This window comes from Ammospiza caudacuta, chromosome 2, assembly GCF_027887145.1.
Source record: "Ammospiza caudacuta isolate bAmmCau1 chromosome 2, bAmmCau1.pri, whole genome shotgun sequence".
In the NCBI taxonomy this organism is placed as follows: domain Eukaryota; kingdom Metazoa; phylum Chordata; class Aves; order Passeriformes; family Passerellidae; genus Ammospiza; species Ammospiza caudacuta.
The window spans coordinates 55,481,581-55,498,585 of NC_080594.1; the positions used below are offsets into that span (position 1 = coordinate 55,481,581).

The 17,005-nt window shown below is 37.3% G+C and overlaps 1 protein-coding gene across 1 annotated transcript in view; it reads right to left on the reverse strand.

The window, feature by feature from the left end:
* Nucleotides 1–6,211: 6,211 nt before the first annotated feature.
* TRPC4 (transient receptor potential cation channel subfamily C member 4) overlaps nucleotides 6,212–17,005 on the reverse strand; it is a 134,077-nt gene continuing 123,283 nt past the window's right edge. The window contains exons 9-11 of the mRNA XM_058824892.1: nucleotides 9,075–9,116; nucleotides 7,218–7,307; nucleotides 6,212–6,928 (exon numbers count right to left, since the gene is read on the reverse strand). Coding sequence (XP_058680875.1) covers nucleotides 6,212–6,928; nucleotides 7,218–7,307; nucleotides 9,075–9,116 — 849 coding nt within the window. The remainder of the gene's footprint in view (nucleotides 6,929–7,217; nucleotides 7,308–9,074; nucleotides 9,117–17,005) is intronic.

The following is a 17,005-nucleotide window of genomic DNA, read 5'->3' on the forward strand; positions in this document are numbered from 1 at the left end:
AAAGGGATAAAAATTATTGCACTAATGAGCATCTGTGTTGGACTTTCTGAGTTTTTCTGAATATCTTTGAATGCTTATTGTATATGAGACAAGTTGACACTTTCAGAAAATGATGCATCACCCGTCTTGTAAACTCCATTTTGTATGCTAAAAGCATAAGTCATTAACCAGAATGAGTTGTTTTGCAGCTGACATTCTCACTTGGCCACATTTAAGGAGCAGTCAGTGCTGTCCATTATATTTATGAAAGGTTAGCTCAATGCTTTCAGATGTTCTTAGGGTACTAATTAACTACAAAACCTCATGAATCTCTAAAACTGGAAAATCTCAGTGTTTTTGGTTTTTTTTGTTTGGGGTTGGAGGGTTTTGGTTTGGTTTTTTTTTTTTAATGGGGACTGGAGTTCAGGAATACAGTATTTCAATCCTCAAAGATTTGCTATTACAGGAGAAAAAAAAAATCTTTTTACTAGCCTGTTAAATTAAAACACATGGATTCCTAGAACATTATTTTATCTTGCTCACTAACCATGGACTTTTATTGCCTGTTTAAACATTTATGGAATAATTTTATTGTGAATTTAAAGGCTGAGCATAGAAAGCAAGTATAGATGGGGCTATTCCTGCTTTTTCAGTTCCATTGAATAAAAGTATGCCAGCTCTTATGAATTAACTCTTGACTCCATGTCGTGGAATATTTTGTAAGTTCTCTTAGTAATCTTCAGACTGGAACCAGCCTTTCTGGAAACACCTGTTTTACATCTTGAACATTTCCTCTGTCTCCACTGCAAGCACGGCTCTCATACTCTTAGAATGCAACACTGAGGATGCTGCCATCACGAGACTTCCTTTTGAACAAGGACATCCTCAACTGCATTGTCAAAGAAGAAAAGTGAGAGAAAAGATTCTGAAGAAGCACCATGCTGAACTTGTGTTCATTTCAACTATCAGCTATTGGAAACAGGTTTCTAGTCATAGAGCTCCCTTTTAAATGTAAAAAAGTGGCAAGAATCTCTATCAAAGGCAATTTTCCTGATATTAAGTGTCTGAAATGGAAAGTTTCATTGGCCCTTGAGTGTACCAATGTGGTACCATGGTAGAAAAATAGTAGGTTACAAAGAGCTAAAGGCCAGAATGAAAAGGCCACAGCAGTAACGAGCAGTGCAACACCTACTGCTGCACAGCACTCAGTTGTGAATGTCACAGTCAATTAAAGAGAGCAGCAAGTTTAATTGAAATGAAAATAGCATGTGGTTTAGACTACAGACAAAGAAACCTAGGGCTGAGGGGGGATGAGTACAGTCAAAGCAAACTCATCAGTAGTCAGAAAAATATATAATTAAAAGATAGCAGCTACCCAAAAGTACAAATATGAACAGTTGAAACTATTCATACGTATAAACATTTCATAGCTATATTTAGCAACGGCAGAGAATATGATTAATTTAGGAAGAGAATGACATGTTGGAGGGACCTGTGATGAAATTGTATGATGTAGTTCTCTTACGGCTCTAAAGTCATGATGGTTGAAGTTGCAGCTGGTTTTGCTCTTTTGATATTAATGAGAAATGACCTCTGTTTCATTCTTTACACTTCTACAAACAAAGCAACTTATCAAGTATTAAAGCAGTGGTTACTGAACTTGGTTTGATGTAGTTCAATGAGTTCAACTTCTTTTCATATCTGGAGGATTGAAATTCATCCTTAACTGCAGCAATTTATTTTGGAGTATATCCAACTACTTAGCCATAAACTGTCTCAAAGGATCTTTAATCTGCCCATGCTGCAGTGAATGTAGGGTCCATAATTAAAACTTAAGCTAGGGGAAGAGTTTAAACACAAAGTAAGATTTTCTCAACAGAGATTAGAGTGACTATGTTGGAAGACAGATGTGCCCAAGGACAGTTTACTCGTGTTATCAAATGGTTGCCTGATACGGGAAACAGGCAAACTTTGAGTAGGGAGTTCCATCTTCACAGGGATAAATATATAGTATTGCTATTGTTACATGCACATTTACTAACACTACTGCATTCACTACTACTATCATCACCAGCACTATTATTTACTATTGCTATTTACCAGTATTATTATTTTTGTGAGGTTACCCTATTCAGTAAAGCTTTTGGTATCTCTTAAGAGACTTTAAAATGAAGATGGATTATGTTGTTATCCAACTTGTACTGCTATATTACCGAAAGAATACTTGATACTAAATATTTTGAACTGTATTCAAAAGTTCATTGCCTCTTCACAATATTTTGACATGATTTGCTTCTTTTCTCTTTCATGCTGCTTCTCAGAATATAATGAAATATTCATCTGAGGTTTTGACAGCAATTGGAGTGTTATAGCTTGCAATATACATATAGAATTTAAGAAGAATATATAATAATTTCTTTGTGTCTTTTTCTATGCTTTATTCCTGTGAGGAAGGTAAGAAAAAATTTTCCCCCTCAAGCATCAGTCAAAGGATGCCATTAAGGAAGAAGTTCTTGCATCAAATACACTTTTGAAGAATTTTGAGTACCCAAATACCAGAAATTTCACCTTTTACAGCTCCCAACAGCTATAACTATAGATATGCATTCTTCTGGAACTAGGTACTATTTATTTACAAAAACAACTTGCATTGAGAAAGCCATAGAAGTTCTCATTAAATCCTGATCTATCAAAAAGAAAGTGCTGTGTGATATGTTTAGCTCATACCACTCAATGTAATGGTCTCAATCTATGAACGAAGAAAACGAGATTAAAACCAGCTGTAGAGCTGTGGTTACTCCTGGCAGAGGCTTGGTCTCTGGTAATATTGTACCACATACAAATATAGCTGTGGCCTGCAGCTGGTCCACAGGACCCCATAGTTTGAATCCTCTGATGTTCTCACTTCTGCAGTGCCCTTGAGGGCCACAGAAGCATGCAGAGTCAGAAGGAGCTTTTGCAATTTTGTCTTGAAGGTAAGCATACAGCACCTGGCCTCTGACTGTGAATCAATGTGAAGCACTGTCTTGAATGTATTCAAGCTGCCTCCTGTCCAGCTATGCCAAAGTGGAAGAGTCCTGCTGGGCTGTCTGTGCTCTGTTTCTCCAGGAGCTGAAGAAATGAGGAATAAAAAAAAAAAAGCTGAATAAAGGGCAGTCAGGTTTTGTCCTTACAAAAATAAAAAGATAAAAAATTTAAAAATGTTTTCTCAACATTTTAAGCAACCTAATACTGGTATTAAACCCTTTTGTACTTAGTTTTCTAGCTGCATGAAACATTTAATGATTTTAAGTTCTGCTTCAAAAAACTGTGTTTTATAGGGGTTCATATCCTGGTCCATTTGTATTCCTCCTATATTGATGCTAATGGAAGCTGCAGGAAGGGACAGGTAGGGTAGAACTTTTTATTTATTACTTTCTTTTGGGGGAGAAAATATGCTCAGCTTTGCAAAGCTTAATGATGCCTCTGCTGTGGCATTACGAGCTTTGCTCTGTGCATATCTTGATCTTTCTTGGCACAGGTGTCCTCCCAGAGGCATCCAGTGAGAAAGTGGTTTTTTTTTGGCTGCCTGCAAAGCAGTAAAAGTCCATCACCATTTCAGTTTTGGATATATTTTGGGCTCATCTGTTGTCACAGAATGAGGTGTTTATTTGGAATTACTTATAAGTTCCATCAGATCCTAATTACATCAGGTCCTTATTACTGTCAAGCTTCAATGCCTAAGAATAACATAAAAATAGAGCAAATGTTGATTTTAAGTATGCTTTATTTATTAGACTGATGTCTCAGTATTTGGATGTAAGAAAAAATGAAGGCAGCAATAGCCTCTTGCTATGCAATAAATTGTGTCCCTGTGGTTTAGTATCCTGCCCACCTGCACTGTCTCTGCTGCTCTGTCATGTATCCCTGGCTTAGACTGATGCCCAGCACAGTGGGGTCATGATGTGATGGTGTGGGCTGATATTTCACTTTACTGTGTTGGGAACTTTAGGCACAGCTGAAACAGGCTCTTATGATGCCAGAATAATAGGCACAACTCTTAGACCTGTTGTAGTTAAGTTGTTCTGATAATGGTGACGTTTGCAATGCAAATACCGTGCTCAGGCGCTTTCGGTCTGGAGTGAAACCATGTGGCTGGAATGTGTTGAAAGCTCTTTTGAGTAAGCACTGTCTGTTTTGAATTTGGCTAGAGTAAAGGGAGTAAGCTTAGGACTCAAAGGCATTACAAACCATGATGAAGAATGAAAAATTGAATGCAGTAGTGGGGAAGGACTGTTAACTGGCATGTAGAAAATTTTGTGACGATGTGACACATTTGCCTTTTGGCATCTTTGGCAAAAATGTTACAGTACAAAAAAGAACCCTCTAAAAAGTTAACCTAATACAAATGATATGAGGGTATTCCACCATTATTATTAATATTTATTTCTTTTTATACTTGTAATAATTCAGGTGCTTTCCAGACAGAAAAGCTGCAGGCTCTGCCCCAAGGAGCTTACAATCTAAAGGTGGACAAGGAGAGAGACGTGAAGGAGAGAGGGTCTACAGAGCAGTCAAGAGGCCAAGATGGAAACTAACCAAACAAATATGATTTGAACACATTCCTGCAAAGCTATACAAACTATTTTCCAATTATGACTCATATTTTCCATTTTGGTTTAACTGTATCTGCCATGACACAAACAGGTGTGGATGAAGGAAGCTTTCAGTATGTGAAATCAGAGAGAGTAGCACATGTGTAAAGTAGAGCTGGAAAACTCACCTTGAAGTATAGAGATGAGAGGGGTTTGCCTGGATTTGTAAGACACAATTCAGTACCAGGACAATTTAGATCCAGAATGACATGGCTTACATGGGATAGATTCCATCAGAAATGTAAATTCACTCTATGCATCTGGAAGTTCCCTAATACATCCCAGTATGAATTACAGAATCAACAATGGCAGGGCTGAGGAAGTTAAGAATGAAATAACAACACTTCTGTAGTATATTCTGTGGGGGAAAGAATGGTGTTGAAAGCTAGGGGTGGTTAGTGTTATGCCAGTTGTAAAATGACATTTTTAATAATGTAGAACACCAGCCAATGATTAAAAAACCCCACAATGTTTAATTTTAAAAATACTGGTTTTAACTAAGACAGTGAGTCACTCATCAGTTATGAAAAATACGATTAGGTTTTCTTTATACATTTAGTATCTATTATAAAACACCCAATCAGGTTCCCCCAAACTGTAAAATTGCCAAAGAAACTCCCTTAAGGCATGCCTTCTAAAACTTCTCAACAAATTGCCATATTTATTCAAGTACTCAGGGGAATCACTGTATGCATTTTTATTCCTGAAGTATCTTTCCCTTATCAAATCCAAGTGTGTTGTAAAGGCAGAAGCTAATAAGCAGCTGAATATTAAAGTGCATAGGTTGTCCACATGAGGAAAAATAGATGGTTGAAGAAGCAGTAGCTGTGGTGATAAAAGCTTCTTGGGGAGTAATCCATCATCAGTTTTTAGTAGGCCACAGATATTTCTTTTCCTCTAAGAAACATTTCTACAGTCTTCAAAACTTGCAAATGCATTTCTAACAACGGAATCAGGACAGTCACACTCCTCTTGCTGTGAGGGAAAAGTTGTAATTAAATAATCAAATAGACCTATTTTTCATAATTTACAGGTATTCATATTCCTTCAATAAATAAAAGAATATAATTTATCTTCTGATTCTGTATAGATTTTGACACAAGTTTCTAGCAATTTAAACAAATGATTCTAATAGCTTGACATGAATTATGCTGGCAGGAGCCACATATGATTATTATGGTGCACAGAATCTTTTAAGAACCTACAAAGTTAAATAAAAGCTTACAAGTCTCTTAAGCTACTTTTTATTTGCATAGAAAAATATTTATCATAGGAGTCAACTATCATATGAGAGAAATTCCATTTGTTGTAATTGAAAAAGATAGCTAAAAAGTTTCTGTGGGTTATTGCAACAGTACAAGAATACAAGATGCTTCCATTTATTAAAAAATGTAAAACAAATCGTGAAAGCTAAAGCAGGCTACAAAACAGAAGGTCCTCATATTTTCTTTCTCTTGACTACTATGTTACAAGATTATGTGCCACACTTGAGTACTATAAAGTGTAATTCTGCATTAGCTAATATAGTTCTTAAAACATTCCCCCCCAAAAGCACTATGCAAAATATATATATTTGTAAATGCTTCCTCCTGTAAGCATCACAACCTTGTTATCACATAGTCCCCCTGAACAATTGTTTCCTGTTTCCCATCAGAGTCAATGCTAATGTCCAAAGCCTTGCCCAGCTGATCCTGTGGAGTGGCAGGTTCTGAGCTCTGTAACTCCATTTTCTCTGTTTCTGAAGGACAAATACTCCCCTCTTCGTGTGAATCCAAAGACTCACTGGTATTTTGTGACTCAGCTAACACACATTTTTTGCCAGGATTTCGGAAGTTTAATTCACAGTTCATGATCAATTCTCCCTCTTCCAGTTCATCAGTTTTCTCACATTGTTCTTCTGCCTGTTGGCGGGAAACTTCTTCAGAAACTGTGTATATTTTATTTTTACTCTGCTCCACAGAGTTTGTTTTTGATCGTCTGTGAAACAACCCGAAATTTTTTATGTCTGTTACAAAATTCACACGCTTTTGTTTCTCCTGAGTGGACTCTGACACCATCATTGCTGAGCCATTGCTTACACTATGTCCTTCAGAGGCGATATTGGCTGACCGTGGGTGAATCATCGTTGTTATGTCAAAAAGGCTGAAGGGTTTCTTCTTCCCTTTCTTGTTTCCTTCACTCTCACCATTTTCTTCATTTTCTGACAGAGAGGCAGTGTCTTTGCTCATCTTCCCAGTCTGCAAATTAGACAGCTTGCTTCCTTTTAATAAACCCAGGACTTCAAAGCGAAAGCTGGAAATATCTTGTTTTAACTCCTAAAAGTTAGGGAAAAAGATGAAATGTCAGAACATCAAAGCTAATTTGACTTTTCTTTTGAAATAAAAAGAGAAAAAAAAAAGGGGGAAAAAAGGGCTTATGTTTGGGTCAGTAATAAACTTTACTCTCTCAATGTTGGGATACCTGGCATCTTCAAGGCTGAAGATCTTGCTCTAGGAAGCAAGTTATATGCTACCTGAATAACTGAGTGTAAGAAATATGCTTCACAGTTTTAAAATATCTTACTAAGTTACTAAAACACCTATAAAGATAAAAATAAACACATACCTTAAAATTTTCCTCTGTCAATCCTTCCTCAGTTTTGGCATCTCTTATCATTGCTGCAACATATCTTTTAACCAGATTTCTCATAACTTCCTAAAAATGCAAAGCATTGTATTAGCTTTCTTGGTATTAGTTAGTAAATATACACTCAGGCTCTGCTTGGGCTTTTCCATGCTTTAGGAACATGACAAAAACTATACAAACCTGTTTGCAAATTTGTTTTGCTATTTGATGGAAAATACTAATGCTTATTATCCTGAGAAGGGATATATTGGGTTTGACCCAAGGTATGTTTCCTGCCAGTAACATCCAGCCTGGCAGCGAGCGATGCCTCATGAGGAGAGCAAGTCTGGTGTGGTTGTACAACTTTATTTCCAGCTATTCTCTCTCAAGCCTCCTGTGCTGTGAGACACAGTGACTCTCTGAACAAAAATTATAGTTCTAGGTTTAATTGGCTGTGACAGGCTTTCTTATGCATTTTGAACTAATGTAAACTTTCAGCATTCAAAAATCCTCTCCCAAAAATCCTCTCCCACAGTAGGGAGTAAGATTCTATTTTGGGGTTTTTTTTTTTAACCTTCGGTCTGGTAGCTTCCATTGTTGTTTTCTAAGAATTCTAGAAATTATTTAGGTTGAAATAGATACCTGGAGGCTGTCTGAGTCATCTCAGGGCCATGCCCAGTCAAGTGCTGAATATCTCCATGGGTGGAGATACTGCAGCCTCCCTGAGCAACATTTTCCAGTTCTTTACTACCCTCACTGTGAAGACAATTCTCCTTACCATACAGAATTACCCTTCCTTCAACTTGTGTCCATTTTGTCTTTTGCACTGTACCTCGAAGAAAAATCTGGCTCCTTCTCTCTAACCACCCACTATGATATTTAAGGCAGGAGTTATATTTCCCCTACCTCACTGCAGGCTGAAATCTGAGCTGCTTATACGACAGTCCTCTAACCATTGGTGCCCCCTTGCTGGATCCCTTCCAGTTTGTCAGCATCTCTCTTGTAGTAGGGGCCCAGCCATGACATGCTGCTCTGGATACAGTCCCACAACGGAGAGCTGGAGGAGAAAAATCACTTCCCTCAAAAGGCCTTCTATACAGCCTCACTTATTCAGTGTAGTACATGTGTGGTATTGAGTTTACAGATAAAAGGCAAACTGCTGCTCTGTGCTCACCTTCCTCATGATTCTATAGATCCCTGTTGTACTTCCCACAGCTTCCTCTTCCTCAGGTTGGAAAAGTCACAGCTTACCTAGTTATTTCCCATATGGGATTCATTAACTACCAAGCCTACAGCTCACACCTTGTTAAACTTTTACACAACAAAAACTCAAAGTAAAGATGAAAATTATTCATTGTGAAATAATAATCTAAAAAAAGTAGAAACTGAAGAAAGAAGGATGAAAAATAATTGCTTACATACAGGGGATCTAGGCAGAGGGGTTATTAAGGAAGTTATTAATACGGCATTAAAGCTGGAGAGATGAAGAGCAGGTTCTGATGGAGCATGTCAGTTCACTGTACATATGGTCCTGATGATTCTTGGCAGGCAGGAGTTTGCTTTTTTTAAAGGCAATCCATGTTAGACTGGGCAAAATCCTGGATAGCATGTTACTGCTCCAGAAAATATCCTTTAGCTCCAAAAAGAAGATAATTGTATTCTGAAATTCTTTTGTTTGAACATCAAAAATACTAAGCTTGTTCGTTGAAGAGGAAATAAGTGCAGATTTTTATGGTTTTTCCCATTTATTTTCCTTTTCCACTTTCTCATGAAACTCTTCCATATTTTTCTTTCCTCATGCAGACATTCTGAAGTCACAGAAAAACAATTGCCCAAAGAATAAACATAGGCCTGTACCTGGTATTGATGATGTCTCCGCAAATTGTCAGCTGCACGTCTCTGAAAAATAGAAAAGAATAAAAAGATATTAATCTCTGTGGGGAAGTAAAATATTTAAGCATAGAAAACAGCAGGCCTGTGCATTATACAGTATCTAGCAAGCTGAGAGAAGAGGTTCAAAATTTGTTGAAAAATGACAGTATTTCAACAAAGCCTATAATTTGCTTTATAGAAAGGGGAAGGCTGCTGTGGGGAAGGCAAAGTTGATTTTCTACATTTTTGTCAAAATGCTTTTATTCCTGCATCAGCATGGATGTGATGGGGCAGCCAGGTCACAGGTTGCAGAGTCCCAAGGCCAATGATCTGAGAAGGAAGTGGAACAATGGATCATGTCACTCACTTGTACAGACTGAAACATATTTTACTGAATTGAAAGAAGCTTGACTCAAGTCAAGTTAGATTTTTCTTGGAGGTACACAGTGAAAGAATGGGAGTCAATGGACATGAGTTACAGAAGGGAAATTCTGCATGGAAAATCATCAACATGGTGGGATTGTAAAGTCATTGTGTAAGCAAGGCACTTGCTATGGCTCCTAATGTCTCATTTAAGGTAAAGCTAATCAAAACCTGCACTATAAAACTGTGTTAATGAGAAAAGCTCCCCCTCAGTTCTCTGTTAAAACCACTTAGTGATAGAGAGCTGTATGGAAGAAAGAAACAGCTTTCAACACAGTATGGTGTTGATAAGGAGGGAGGGTAAAAGGACAGTAACTCTGAAGAGGAGCAGCAAAAAGAAGTGTGGTAAGATGAAAGAATCGCCCAGGTTTCAAGCAGGTGAATTAAATTAAACTGCCATATCAAAGGGCTGCCCAGAAAAAGACGAGGAAAAAAGGCCGGATTTATTTATTCCCTTGACTTCCTTTTGTCCTCAATTGCATAATGAGTAACATATCCCCATCCTCTACAATAATTATTCCTAACTGGTGAAAGAAACACAGCTTTAACGTAGACTCTCATATCTGCAACTGACAAAAAAATAATGTGTCTGACCACTGATTGTATCTCTACAAAACAGAACACTTGACAGAAGCTTAAAGCAGGGGGAAAGGACATCCAAGGGACTTGTTAAAATTGACTTCAGTTGCATAGTAAGGCAGGCACAGCAAGTTATTTAATCTTTATGGTTTTTTTACTGAAAGAAATGATGAACCTTCTCCCTGTACTTGGAGTCAGTTTACACTTCAGGGTTGATTTCTTGTTTGCAATTAATTTGAGAGATGCAGTGGCTTCGTGGCTGGGCTAGCAAAAACTAATAGAAAGGGGAAAAATCATTATTTCCTAACCAGTCTGAAGAGCCTCTGTGGGGTAGGGCTTTGTACATGAAAATGCTTTCTTCAGTATTTTTCCAGATTGTGTTTCTCCATCTACGCCTCGTAAACGAGAAAATGGATATTCCTTGTGATTATGGATGGAGGGATGGGCGAGCTTGTCCATCACCAGGGCCAGAGGGGACACTGCAGCCGTGGGAAGGCTCATACCCTCACAACACCCGAACTTAGCCGGTTTTTAGGAAAAAAAAAATAAATTCAGCTTTCTTGCAGTTGGCCACACGATGGAGATGTTTCATTCTGCTGAGAGAGCACTAAGGGAGTCCATGGCTAAGAGAGCTCTCAACAACAGATCTGACTCACAGGTGAAAGGAAAAACAATTTAGGGTGTAATTGAAACACACTTCAGGTAAAGTGAATAACTCCTAAATAAAAAATGCTGATTCTTTTCTTGCACAATACTTCCTACAGCTGCTGTCTATTCTGCTGTATTTTACAGTGAAATGTGAAATAAATGCATAGGTTCAATTCTGTATCTGTAACAAAAGCTATCTAGATACCATTTATCCTTTTTTTGCAGCCAAATTGGAAACTCCCAGAAACAGAGGCTGTTGTTTTCCCCCTTAATGTAATGCCAACAAGTACAATTTGGGATAACTATGTGAAAAAATTTATGTAATAATGTGTCAGAACAGTTCTACTGCACTCAATTGTTTTCAATCCACACCACCAAGAAGCTGAAAGAAAATTAATTTAATTGTGTGTTTGCATGCACATCTACAAACCTCCTCCACAGGGAATTACACATAACCTATCAAATTTATTATCAGCAAACGTTTCTCTATCTCTCATTTAAATGTTTAGGTTCCATCTCCAGTTCCTAATCATCTTTTGCTTCCTTTTGAAAGTAGAATGAATCTTTGCCTAAACACATCTGAAAACCAGTCTATTCACTAGAAATAAAATGTCATTAACATTTATATTGTACTTATTTAGTTCTCAGCTGGCCTGCTTTTCTCTACTCAGTTATAGTCTAATTTATGGTTCAAAATTTGTTTCAAGTAACCATTGTTCAGTGTGCATGAAGAAGTTGAAAATTATGACTGGCAAAAGGATGAAAGCTTAATTTTACTAAAAATAGTAACAGGCTGGGAAACATAATTATGCATGTTGAATACAACAATGAAATTGAAGGGGATGCTGTTGTCACTTTCCAAAAGGGGGCACTAATATCCTTTAGGAAGCTTTAATAGTAGCTCCACTAGTAGTGTTAATTATTCTGATCCTCCTGTTTATGCCATTGCTAGCAATTTACACTGTTTGGAAAAAAAGATCTCTTTAGCAGACAAAAATTTAATAAAATTGTGTTACTTATTTTGATGTGTTTCATTAAAATATATTTTACAATGCAGGAATACAAATCCAATGCCTGCACTTGACCTTAAACTGCAAAGTGACAAAGAAAATGGAAATATTGTCTGAAGCTGTGGGATATATTCCTCATCTTGACTAGAAGCATCACCTTTAAAGGATTAGAACTTATCTGTGTTGACAGAGAAGATTCTCCATGAAATGATTCTTGGCTATACAAGGAACACTCCAGATTATTGATTTCCACACCAGATGGAAGGCATTATTTCTTTGCTCAACTTTCAATAACAGACATTACAGAGAAAATACAAAATGCTTACACTGACTTAGAAATAGCATCATTTTCCACTAGGTGAAAAAAGAATAGGAGAAGGGAAAAGGAGATTTTCTGTGACAAATGATAATAAAATTGTGTAGGTTGCTCAGAAAATGGCATAAAATTCTGTATAGCTAGAAAAGAGGCAACTGTTTATCTAAACATCAGATGCAAAAAAAAAATTACTGAAGCTATCTCTGGCAATCCTCTCAATTTTCACTTCTGAAATACTTAAAATTATAGATGAAACACTTTTTGGTGACTGATCAGATGTAAAGTAGAATGTAATTTGAGGAAACAGTACTGTTTGTTCTGGTGGGACTAGGATTTCTTTTCCCATATATCTTTTTTTCCTGATATACAGATGGCCAACAGCATCAGCCATAAGCCATAAGCCTTGTGCAATCAGGAAAACCTCAGCCTAATTAATAGAATTATATTACCAATCTGGCTTTTGCAAAGGTAAGTTAACAAAATTAATAGAACTGATACAGATATAGATATAGATGATACAGATATATGTGAAAAGCAGCACACAAGCATGCACTTATTTCAGAATTTTAAGTGTAGGAGATACCTGATAATAGCTGAAGAAAATGCTGCATACCTGGGATATGTCAAAATGATAGAATAAAAAAAATGTGCTGAACTCTGAGTGGTAGAGGAGCTCTGTTGGATTCACAGTGGAGCTGAAATATCAGTAAATCCCATGTACCTTCCTGGCCTTCCTTCGGCTGAAGCTGTGGCTAGAGAAGCTGCCATCAGCATGGCTGGGCACCGTGCTGCTTTGGAGAAAAAGCCTCTCCCTTGAAAAACCTCCCCCTGACTTCACCACCCACTGCTTCAGCTGTCCCTCTGCAACAAAGGACAGAAGAACCACAGAACTGACATCCAAGGAAAAGCAAATTAATTGCCTTTTTTTCAGAGGCACCTCACAATGCCACAGACCGTATTCTTGCCCATGATAGTTATATTATAAACAGCAATGTAGATGATCCTCCCAAGCAACCATGTCCTGCTTATTTTTAGTGGCATTTCTCTTCTTCCTATGGGCCAGATAAATTATTTCACTACAATGTGAGCTGTAAACTCTCCTGACCCTCAACCCTTTCTTTACACATTCTGCCTGCATATACTGAACTCTCAACTGTAAACATATATAAGTTTTACAGTGGATTCTTGATACATTTAATTTGATCCTTGACTCAGTCCTAGTTCATGATTCCTGGCTTTTTGTTATTGAGGACTTTTTGCAGAGATCATGCATAATCCTTGCCAGCTCCTTTCTATTATCTATTTTGTATAATCTAGCACTGACTCACTCTTTGGATGCACATTATTGCTTTTTCTACTGGAAAACACCATAGCACGTCACTGCTGATTAGTGCTTCCTAATAGGAAAGTTAACATTTAGAGATTTCAGAACAGAATGTTTTGAAATCTGAGCTCTGCCTTACAGACAATGTGGCATCCATCCATCCATATAGCAAATATAAGAAAATCATATTATAGCATTTTTTTACTCTTCCAAACTTGGTTGTAGAGAAGGAGACAGAATTTATAATGCAGGACTCAGTGAAAGGAATAGATCTCTGTAGCTCAGAGGCCAAAGTTATTACAGAGCAGATACAACTGAGCTGAAGTCCTCTGAGATCCCTGAACAAGAGGCAAAGAAAACTCTTAATTAACTTTTGGTTGAAAGGGCATAGAGGTCCTAAATTTACTTTGTGTTGTAGCTTGTTGGGACAATTGAAAAAGTTCTAGGAAATCAAGGCTGAGCTGTGGGTATGGGAAGTTTGTCAGAACCAGAAAGAAGTGCTCTCCCTCAGGACAAACGATGAGATCCCTGTAGTGTGCGCATTTGTTGACGGATTATTTGACCTCTTGGAGGATGTCCAGTTAACAGCACCTATCTGGTGGTTTGCACCTATCCAATGTGGAAATAAGAGCACAGAGTACATATGCATATATCATACTCCATTTTGGAGCTTGGGTGACTAACTGGGTCTGGAAATTGCAAAATGTTCCAAATTTACATAAAACTAATGGGGCTTGTGTTACGCTGAGGAATTAGCTGAAAAACTTTGTAGTTTTATGAGATGCCCATATGGTGGACTGAATCTGCCTGGTCAGCCACAGGCACTCACTTTTTTCAGGGAGCTGGAAGTGTGGTTGCCATGATGGCTCTGCTGGGAAGCTCTCTGCTTCAGAGGGGTTTCAGCTCTAATTCCAGCTAAGAATAGTTCAACTAAGAATCTAAGATTCAACTAAGAATATCTATTCTGCAGGGGAAACCAGTGATGTATATGGCCCTACTGTCCCACACGCTTTAGGGATTCCACTTTCAAATAATTAAAAAAAAATACAGGAATCAACTAAAAATGTCCCACATCTCTCCCTCATGGATGTCCTCCATCCCAAACAGATCAGTAATTAGTGGTTCACATTCAAATCATGAGGAAGCTTGGTTCAGTTCCTTCTCTTCTCACAAGAGTGCACCTTAGCCCCTGCGGTATCTTAAAGATCTTGAGAAGGAAATTTCTGTTGTCATAGCTTTTATGCTTGGGGTAAATAATTAGATATCCACTGGAGAACAGAAGTAAATCTGGGTCTCCTCAGTCCAAGATATTTGTTTTAAATGGCACCTGCTCCTTTCTTCAAACAGAAATTTCATCCTGAAGCTGAAAAGTCTTTCCCAACAAAAGCTTATTTGAAACTGAAATATATTAATTAAAAGCTCTGATGTTTAGAGATTTTGGGGGATTTTAAACAAAAAAAAAAACAAAAAGAAAATTCTTTGGAAATGTGTATTTTGGAAATATATTTTTCCAAATATTTGGAAAAATTCTCAAGTAGCTTGGTGCATAGACTCCCTATCCTTTGACCCTTTGCAGTAGCAGTTTTCCCAAATCTAAGATGTGGGTTTCTTGAAGGTGGTATTTATGTACCCTAGCAGGAGGTAGGTGCAGGAAGTAGACATGATCTTTCTGAATCCTCTTCCTCATCATGCCATTCAGCATAGAGTTGGGAGCACCCTGTATCTTTATTATTCCACTTGTCCAGGAATGAGCTTACTCCCAAATCTGCAGTTTGAGTGGGTAAGAAAAAAAAAATTCCTTATCCCAGATGGAAGGTCTGACAAGAAATATTGTCCTGAAAGTTTAGCTGGGCTGTATAAGGTTTTTCTGTCTCTGTCTCAGTTGAACAGAAATATTGTGTTAAGCAACCCTCTGCTATACACTGGCATCATACCATTAATTTTAATATCATTCTCTCAGTTTACACTAGCTAATCATCCCTACCAAATGTTTAACAAATGCCTAGAAGCATTGCCCACTCTCCCACACACATAAGTACATCACTCTCTCTCTTGACTTTTTCTTTCTAACAACATCTCATAATTTCTCCTTCTGTTGGTCTCTGCATTTACTTTTTTCACTTCCTATATTACACAGAGATGTTTTACTCTTAAGATTATTCACCATTCATGCTAGTTAATGTTCTCTTTAAAATTTCTATATGAATCATTGTTAGTCTTTCTTAAAATTTTTTTTCAGTGTGCTTCTTGTCATCCATTACTGGTTTGATTCAATATCACCCTCATGTTTGTTGGTTTTTTTTCCTGTCTGTTTCTTTCCTATATGTACTAGTATGACATCAAAATGAAACAGTTTTGCTTTCACAATTTAGATACTGGCCAACAATATCAGTATATTGCAATAAGCCTTATTTGAAGCTTTCTACAAAGAGGATGAAATCAATTTATCAGCATAGTAATTGTGAATTAGTTTTATATGTCACTTTTCCTCTTTACCATATATCTGTACATGCATGTGAACTTGTTCCTCCAAGTACTTCTAGAGATTAAACTGCATTTCAGGATATGACAGCAGAATAGGTAGGAAAAACTTATTATTCACTTACCAAGAAATAGGGAAGAAATAAAAAGAAATGGTTGATATAGAAACAGTCCATCAAATAATTGTATCATGCCCCCTGACTTCTTTGAAATGGATGGAATTTTTTTTATAAGAATCAATAGCACAAGACCATACCCCTTTCTTTTCCCCCTTACCCACATTTGTCTCTCACTTAATGCTTGTCTGAGTTCTGACAGACTTGAAACACTGATATTCATCAAATCACTATGGTATAAAGAAAATGCCATTATCCACATCTTATCTCAAACAGTATTCTTCATGCTGGAGCTGGCTAAATTCAGCCTAGTTACTGACTTGCTCATGGGAAATGAAGAAACATAACTAGAGAGAATTAGCTGTTGGTGGGTTAGGATGTTGCCTGAATATTTGCACTGACATTATGGAAAAAGTGTATCACTGACTGAGGTATCTCAAGTAGATGAAGTTAAGGGGGAAAAGTTCAAATCTGCTTTACCAACTGCATCTACCAGAGAAAGTAAGTAGCTGAGATATTACACAGGCATCTGCTGAATCCAGGTGCAGAACTATTCTTGGTCGCCTTGTGTGTCTTTTCCCCTCTTTTTTTCCCCTAGAAATGTCACTGCTAATCAGCAGTATCAGAATATGGTATGATTTCAGAATGGGATTCTGAAATAGCTCTACCTTTAAATTCAAGAAAACAAGTCCAAATAAATGCTGTCACCTTTGAATTTTTTTTAATGGGAACAGCTTTTGGTAATAATTTTATGGCAAACTCATTTCATTCCCTGTAGAGAGACAGAGAGACAGAGAATATCCCATGATGAATACTTCATATATGAATCTCTGGTTCATGGTATTCAATTATCCCTGAACTGTGAAACTTGAGCTAGAAATTAGCAACCAACACTGACAGACAAGTGTACACATTTGATCTGTTGTATTTTTTATTGCTCTTAAACTTTCTTGAACTATCTGTAGATGAAGCACAGTCATGGTTCATAATTTATTGTACAGGGATATGATGATACTTTC